At 50.7% G+C, this 8,410-nt stretch overlaps 1 protein-coding gene across 2 annotated transcripts in view; it reads left to right on the forward strand.

The window, feature by feature from the left end:
• Window positions 1–7,892, forward strand: part of SLC44A2 (solute carrier family 44 (choline transporter), member 2) — a 33,529-nt gene extending 25,637 nt beyond the window's left edge. For both annotated transcript variants that reach the window (XM_006875103.1, XM_006875102.1), the window contains exons 11-22: window positions 1,538–1,669; window positions 1,774–1,873; window positions 1,963–2,055; window positions 2,204–2,288; window positions 3,114–3,376; window positions 3,456–3,550; window positions 4,084–4,187; window positions 4,294–4,367; window positions 4,485–4,555; window positions 4,673–4,761; window positions 6,941–7,025; window positions 7,786–7,892. In XM_006875103.1, coding sequence (XP_006875165.1) covers window positions 1,538–1,669; window positions 1,774–1,873; window positions 1,963–2,055; window positions 2,204–2,288; window positions 3,114–3,376; window positions 3,456–3,550; window positions 4,084–4,187; window positions 4,294–4,367; window positions 4,485–4,555; window positions 4,673–4,761; window positions 6,941–7,025; window positions 7,786–7,892 — 1,298 coding nt within the window. The remainder of the gene's footprint in view (window positions 1–1,537; window positions 1,670–1,773; window positions 1,874–1,962; window positions 2,056–2,203; window positions 2,289–3,113; window positions 3,377–3,455; window positions 3,551–4,083; window positions 4,188–4,293; window positions 4,368–4,484; window positions 4,556–4,672; window positions 4,762–6,940; window positions 7,026–7,785) is intronic.
• The last annotated feature ends 518 nt before the right edge of the window (window positions 7,893–8,410 follow it).

An 8,410-nucleotide genomic window follows, 5' to 3' on the forward strand; every position in this document is an offset into this window, starting at 1 on the left:
CCACACCAGGGCTTCAGATTGGTTTCTGATTCATAGCAACCTTAAAGGACAGAACTGCTCCATACAACAATAGTTTCCAAGATTGTAAATCTTTATGGGAACATTCTCATCTTTCTCTCACAGAGTAGCTGGTGGGTTTGAACCACAACCTTGTAGTTAGCAGCCCAGCGTATAACTCACTGCACAACCAGGACTTGTGCACCATGAAAATCATCAACCCAAAACACAAAAATGCAGAAAATGGATTGTGAAAAGGATGTTTGTTTACAGTCTTGAAAGCTGAAGGAAGAAGGCAGAGGGTGGCCTGGTTTGCCCTCAGCTTGTAACATGCATGTTGGATGACTCATTTCTCATCACTTTGTGTGGGTCCATGAATAACTATAAAAGCACCATCCGTGAGTTACAAGTAAGTTGGAGTGAGTAAGCGATTTTGCAAATGCAAAATCCATGAATGAGGATCAAATGGTATTATTATTATTATTTTAATAAATTTAGTCTCTCCCAGTTTAAGAGCTAGAAGTTCAAAGTCAGAGAGCCCAGCTCTAGGGGAAGGCTTTCTATCAGCTCTGGGGAAAGGTCCTTGTCTCATTTCAGCACCTATAGACCTGGTGTTCCTTGGACAGCTCCATATGTCTTGACGTCAATCTTCTGCTCCGTCTAGGAGCTTCTCAGTTCAGGGACCCCGGGTCCAAAGGATACGTTTCGCTCCTGACTCTGTCTTGGTGATAGTTGGTCTCTCTTTCTCAGATTTGACTGTATTATTGAACACATATTGTAAGTGGGGGTCTCCTGGTGTAGCGCTGTAAGATCAGGACTGGACTATGAACCACAAGGTCAGCAATTCAAACCCGCCAGCTGCTCCTCAGAAACCCTATACAGAGTTCCTATGAGTCGGAACCCACTTGATGAGATTTACAACAACAGCACTCTAAGTTTGGGATGAGGGTTCAGGAAAGCTTCAGAGCTTCGAAAAAAGGTGACTTTGAGCAGAGACTAAGGATATGAGGAATGCAGCCACAGACAGAGAATGTTCGAGGCATGCAAAAGCCCTGAGTCAGGAGTAAGCAACAACACACCTGCATATACCCAAACCTAGGTTTGTGCTTCTGGGGAATGGGGGTGGTTGTATCTACTTTAGAAGGAGCCCTGATGCTGCAGTAGTTAAGTGCTTTGTTGCTAACCGAAAAGTTGGCAGTTCAAACCCCCCACCAGTTGCTCCTTGGGAGAAAGACTTGGCAGTCTGATTCTGTAAAGATTTACAGCCTTGAAAACTGGCTGGAGCAGTTCTACTCTGTCATATAGGGTTGCTGAGTCAGAAAGGACTCAGCCAACAATAGGTTTTGAGGTTTTGGTATCTACTATGGTGTGGCACTGTAGGATAAACATTGGACTACCCGCTGCTCCTCAAAAACCCTATACAGGGTTGCTATGAATCAGAACCACCTCGACGATACTTAAGGACAACATCCACTTTGCAAGGCAGAGCAAGGCATCAGTGGGTTGAGGTCAGTCTTCACATCATGATCCCTGTGTGCAGGAATATTCCACTGTTACATGGAGTATGCCCGACTACGGGGTGAGGCTGGCTCTGATGTCTCCTTCATGGACCTCGGCTTCCAGACAGACTTCCGCGTATATCTACACTTGCGACAGACCTGGATGACCTTCAGTGAGTTCCAGTCCCCCCACCTTCCCCCTCCCTCCACCAAGAGGCCCTAGAGGTTGTGTTGAGCCCCGGAGAACAGCAGGCTCAGCCGTCCTCTATTTCCCCAGTGATCATTCTGAGCATTCTTGAGGTCATTATCATCCTGCTGCTCATCTTTCTGCGGAAGAGAATTCTCATCGCCATTGCACTCATCAAGGAAGCCAGCAGGTGGGGACCAGGGGGCTGGGGGCCTGCTTGGGATCCTCCCCAGGTCTACCTGGGCTCTGACTAAAGCCTGCGTCTCTGTTTCTCCCCAGGGCTGTGGGATGTGTCATGTGCTCCATGCTGTACCCACTGGTCACCTTTTTACTGTTATGTCTTTGCATCGCCTACTGGGCCAGCACGGCTATGTATCCTCCACCAGACCCCTGGGATGGCTAGGGGCTAGATTTGCCTGGAAGTGGCCCACCACTTGGAGACAGGGCAAGAACCTGGGATCCTTTGTCCATACCCCTGGAGTCCCTAATCCTTGTCTTGGGTTCCTTAATGAGCTTCCAGCTTCCTGTCCACTTCCAATGAAGCTATCTACAAGATCTTCAATGATACCGTCTGCCCAGTTGCTGGGAAAACCTGCAACCCTGAGGTGGGTGTCTATGGGTTGCGGGAGATTGCCTCAGTAGCCCATAGGCAATTTTCAATCTCTCTCTCACACACACACACACACACACACACACACACACACACACTTAGGGATCTTTCAACAAACACTTGGTACATGCTGTATGCTTTGTACTAGGAGCATGGAGGGGAAGAGACCCTATCATGGAGTCTAGCACCTTCTCAGGGCAAGATGGCTTCCTCTGCCACTTGACATTGCCCACCATTGGTGTTGGACTCCCAACACCCACAATCTCATTTGCCTTTGACTTCATTTCTGGTCCCCACAATGCCAGTGCTTGCTCTTAGAACCCCTTTCTTGCCTTTCACAGCCCCTAACCTGATTACGAATCGGGCTGTGAACCACAAGTTCAGCAGTTCGAAACTACCAGCTGTTCCATGGGAGAAAGATGAGGCTTTCTGCTCCTGTAAAGATTTACAGCCTCAGAAACCCTGTACAGGGTTGCTATGAGTCGGAACCGACTCCACGGCACATAACAACAACAACTTGATTCCTGGAGTCCTGGTGTGGCACTATAAGATAAGCACTAGCTTGCAAAGTTAATTCAAACCCACCAGCCACTCCTTGGAAACCCTATACAGAGCGGTAGCATAGTGCGAACCTTAAGGTCAGCAGTTCGAAACTACTAGCTGTTCCACGGGAAAAAGATGAGGCTTTCTGCTCCCCTAAAGATTTACAGCCTGTACAAGGTCACTGCTTCTGTAAAGTGTTGTAGCCTTGGAAACCCTGTGAGACCATGCTACTATCTCCTGCAGGGTCAGAACTGACCTCAACCGTATTGTCTTTCAGACCTTCTCCAGCTCCAATGAGTCGCACCTGTGCCCCAGTGCCCGATGCCAGTTCGCCTTCTATGGGGGTGAGTCTGGCTACCACCGAGCACTACTGGGCCTGCAGATCTTCAACGCCTTCATGTTCTTCTGGCTGGCCAACTTCGTGCTGGCACTGGGCCAGGTCACTCTCGCTGGGGCCTTCGCCTCATACTACTGGGCGCTGGGCGAGCCCGACAACATGCCTGCCTTCCCGCTCTTCTCTGCCTTTGGCCGTGCTCTCAGGTGGGGCTGCGGGTGACGGGGTTGGTAGCAGAGGGTGGGAAGGCCAGACTAAGCCACTGACCACCTCTTCCGCATACAGGTACCACACAGGCTCACTGGCCTTCGGTGCCCTTATTCTTGCCATTGTACAGATCATCCGAGTGATGCTTGAGTACCTGGACCAGCGACTAAAAGGTGCTGCCCTCCCTCTAGCATTGACTTCCGTACTGGGGCGGGGCTAAGGGGCAGAACAAAATTCCTTTGGCAGCAGGGTAGGCTGGGATTGGTTGGGTTTGGTCCCAAAGGTGGTGGGGATAGTGATTGATTTCTAACTATGGGGGTGTGAGGCTAAGGGGCTTACCCATTCCTAGAATGCCTCCCTCTGAGGGGTGGGGCCTAAAGACCTGGACCCTGATTGGTTCCTGTTAGAGAACTGGACGGATTTGTTGTTGTTCAGGAGGGTGGGGCTAAAACAAGTTGCTTTGTAGTGTAGGGCTTGCCATGATGCTACTTGGGGACAGGGCTTAGCAGGTGGCAAGGATTCCTTTCTGTCTGGGAGACAGTTCTGAAAGGTCTTTTACTGGGAGCATCGGCACTGGGGTTGGATCTGAGGGATCTTGGCGTTGCTGGTACCTGGATTTTGTATCCACTATGATAGAGAGAGGTGAGATTTTAACCAGAGTGGGTGGGAATTTCCCTCACCTGTCCACCCCTCCCTCCTCTACCAGCTGCACAGAACAAGTTTGCCAAGTTCCTCATGACCTGTCTCAAATGTTGCTTCTGGTGTCTGGAAAAGTTCATCAAATTCCTCAACAGGAACGCCTACATCATGGTGAGCAGAGCTGGGACCCTGATCCAGCCCCAGCCTCCTGCTGACTGACTGGGAAGAGCCCCCACCCCACCCACTGAGCCTGATCCCTTACTTTTATCCCCTCTAGATTGCCATCTATGGCACCAACTTCTGCACCTCAGCCAAGAACGCCTTCTTCCTGCTCATGAGAAACATCATCAGGTCGGGGAAGGCTAGTCCTCTTGATACTTCCCTCCTCTTCCTCCTCACCCCCTTCTCCCTTCCCCCCACCTTTCCCTGAGCCAGCATTCACTCCTGTCCCTCACTGTCTCCCTGCAGAGTTGCTGTCCTGGACAAAGTGACTGACTTTCTCTTCCTGTTGGGCAAACTTTTGGTCGTGGGTAGTGTGGGTGAGTGCCGCCACCCAGGGTGTGGGAGCCTGTTGGGGGTGATTCGTGAGCTGCTATTAGGCCGCCACATCTCCTCCCCAGAACCCTCAACCATCTTGGTTTCTTCCCTTTCTCCAGGGATCCTGGCTTTCTTCTTCTTTACCCACCGTATCAGGATTGTCCAGGACACAGCGCCGCCCCTCAATTATTACTGGGTTCCTATACTGGTACGAACCTTTGACAAGGGTGGGGCCCAGGGACTTGCTTGACCTCTTTGACTGGACAGATGTGGATGGGGGTCAGAGGTGGTAGATTGATTCTTTATTCAGTCCACAAATATTTATTGATCACTTACTGTATACCAAGATTCTCTGGGTGGTACAAATGATTGATACACTCGGCTACTAACTGAAAGGTTGGGGGTTTGAGTCTACCCAGAAGGACCTGAGAAGAAAGGCTTGGTGTGATCTGCTTTAGAAAATCAGCCACTGAAAACCCTATGGAGCACAGTTCAGTTCTGACATACATGGGTCACCACGAGTCAGAGGCCTCTCAATGGCATCTGGATTTTAATGTGTAGCAGGCACAGGGGATGGGTTTCCTCTAGGGGCTTATAGTGTAGAGGGAAACAGACATGAATCAAATAGTAATCCACTGTCATCGAGTTGATTAGGCCACATAGGGGCCCTATAGGACATGATAGAATGGGTCCTTAGGTTTACCATAAATCTTTATGGTAAAGACAGCCTCATCTTTCTCCCTGGTATGTTTGAACTGCCAGCTTTGCAGTTAACAGCCCAGCACTTAACCCACTGTGGCATGAGGGCTCATTAATCAAATAATGGTGGTGGTGGTGGCTGTGTGCCGTGGAGTCGGTTTCAACTCATAGCCAACCCTGTACAGGGTTTCCGAGGCTATAAATCTTTATGGGAGCAGAAAGCCTCAGCTGTCTTCCGCGGAGCAGCTGGTAGTTTCGAACTGCTGACCTTGCGGTTCACAGCCCAATTTGTAAATAATAGCATTGGTGAATTGCAGTTGGTGATTGCAAACTGGCAATCAGTTTGAATTCCAGGGATACGTGTGGTGATACGGAAGCCCAGGAGGCTTGGGGTTTCCCATTTCCCATGAGAACTGTAGGAGACAGAGGCAGAGGTAGGATTGTGTGGGGCTGGTGAAGGTTTTGGGGTGAGTGAAGGCGTCTATAAGGACAGGGAGGGAAGTGGGCTATGGATGGGTTGTATCTTCACCCAAAGAACATTATAATATCTCAGTGCAGGCCCTGGATCCCAGTGATACTGATTTTTATTTCAGTTTCTGTTTGCCAGTTCTAAGACGGATAATTTCAGGCAAGTTACTTAATCTCTCCCTGGGCCACTTACTTCAATCTAAATGTTTTGTCTAGCACCAATCAAGACCCTGAGATTGTCCAAATTGCTCAAGATACAGCTGTAAACAAATAGGATAGACATAGTCTTTACAGGGATGTGGGTATGAAACCTAGAATGCCCTAAACCCAACCCACTGCCATCAAGTTGAATCTGACACACTGAGACTCTACACACAGAGCAGAACTGTTCCGTAGTGTTTCCAAGGCTGTGAATCTTTAATGACGCAGACTACCACATCTTTCTCTATGGAACAGCCGGTGGGTGCAAACTGCTCGTCCTTCAGTGAGCAGCTGAATGTTTAACCACTGCCCCACCCGGGCTCCTTTAGCAATGCCCTGTTGTTAAGTGCCGTCAAGTCAGTTCTGACTCATAGCGACCCTGTATAGGGTTTAACAGGAGCAGCTGGTGAGTTTGAGCCACCGACCTTGTGGTCCAGAGCTTATCCTACAGTGCTGCACTGGAACTTCTTTAATGCCCTGGTGGTGGTGGTGGTTATGTACCTTGGAGTCAGTCCCAACTCATAGTGACCATGAATAGGGTTTCTGAGGCTGTAAATCTTTACGGAAACAGAAAGCCTCATTTTTCTCCCTGAAGAATAGCTGGTAGTTTCAAACTGCTGACCTGGATATTAGCAGGCCAACTCATAACCACTACACTACCAGAGCTGCTCCTTGTAATACTCTAAGCATGCATACAGTTGTTAGGGGAGGACAGAGGCGTATGTAGTGCTAACAGGGCACAACACAAGGGCCTGGCTGGTCTAGGTGTCAGAGATGGTTTCCTGAAGGAAGTTGGTACCCTGACGAGTAAATGATGTTTGAACTGAAAACAAGGACAAGGAGGCCTAGTCTCAGCTAAGTCATGTGCCAAGGCCCGGGAGAGGAGTTAGGATGTTACTGCAGCTCCCAGTGATGCCACAGGAGTGCCCTCAACAGGGCTGTGACATGACTGGCCTGGAAGACTTGGTGGATGGGGGGATCCTCCCTGTGGTTACAGCAGCTCTTCCCTTCCTGGCCAGACGGTGATCGTTGGCTCCTACCTAATTGCCCATGGCTTCTTCAGTGTCTACGGGATGTGTGTGGACACGCTTTTCCTCTGCTTTTGTAAGTGACCCCCTTTATCTTGACTCTTGAAGGATCCGGGGCCCCTTTCTCCCCCGTGGGGTTAGCATCTCTCCTCCAGCAGGGCTACACATTCACTGCCCTGTGCCCTCAACTTCCCTGGGAGCTTCCTCCCATTGCTAGCAGTTGTTCCCTCCTGTTGCCCTCAGCCTGGGCCCTGGCTTAAGAGTTTCTGGTTTTGTTTGAGGGGCTGGGAGAGGGGATCTGTGGCTGCCACTAACTCTGGTCTTTCCATCTGTCTGTCTCTCTTTTTGTTTTTGTTTTTCTCTCTTCTCGTCCATGCCCGCTGGCTTCCCTGTTCTCCCTGTGCTTCTTTCCCTCCCTTCTTGACCACCCTGTCCCCCACCTCCCACCCCCCTGGCCGGTTCCTGGGGGGAGCCCAGGTGAGGACCTGGAAAGGAATGACGGCTCTCAGGAGCGACCCTACTTCATGTCCCCCGAGCTGAGAGACATCCTGTTGAAGGGGAGTGCGGAGGAGGGAAAGAGGGAGGAAGTCGCGTAAAGAAAGGCTCATTTCCTTGCTGTAGACCCGAGTGCATGTGGGGACTGCCTTGCCTGGGAGCGTGGGGAGCATTGTGTGTGTATGTGTGTGTCCCATTCCGGGGCCTTTCCAGCTCTCCTGTATCTTGCTTCCTAACCCTCTGAGGCATCTCTGTGGTCCTCATTCTGCCTGCCCATCCCCCAAGACCCCTACTGAGTGAGCTCCCCCTCATCCCTCCTGCTCTGGGACCTCTCTCTGCAGTGGAGGATCTGGAACGGAATGATGGCTCGGCCGAGAGGCCTTACTTCATGTCTCCCACGCTCAAGAAGCTCTTGAACAAGACCAACAAGAAGCCAGTGGAGTCGTAAAGACCCCCACCCTCCCCCAGCTCTCCAAAGCCTCACTCAGGGTGCTGGGTCAGTACCCCGGTCCCATGGGGCTACTCGAGGGTCTATCACTGCCTCCCACATCCACTTCTCACCAGTTTCCAGAAACCTGGAGGAGTTGAGGTCTCACCTCTACCAGGAGGCCATCATTGTTTTTTATGAAGGCCCCCAAGACTGCGAAATGTGTCACTCCAGCCCCCATTGGCCTAGATGGGTAGCTGGCCAGTGGGGCCTCTGAGGTCTGGAATTTGATGGTGCCTGGCTTCAGAGGCTTCCTCTCCGGCTATGATGGCCCACAGAGAAGGGGGTCTGAGGAGTGGTGGCCTACAGGAAGCTGAAGCTTCTTGCTCGCTGGTTCTCTCCCCTCCCTGTCAGGGTTGGCCAGGACCCCATCCCTCCCCCGTTGCTGAACAACTGGCTCAAAAGCCTCCAGTAACATTTCTTTATGATTATTTTTTAACCATGACCAACATTAAAGGGTCTATTCATCTTTTTTCCTG

Source organism: Chrysochloris asiatica, unplaced genomic scaffold (genome assembly GCF_000296735.1).
Source record: "Chrysochloris asiatica unplaced genomic scaffold, ChrAsi1.0 scaffold00312, whole genome shotgun sequence".
NCBI classification, from domain to species: Eukaryota; Metazoa; Chordata; class Mammalia; order Afrosoricida; family Chrysochloridae; genus Chrysochloris; species Chrysochloris asiatica.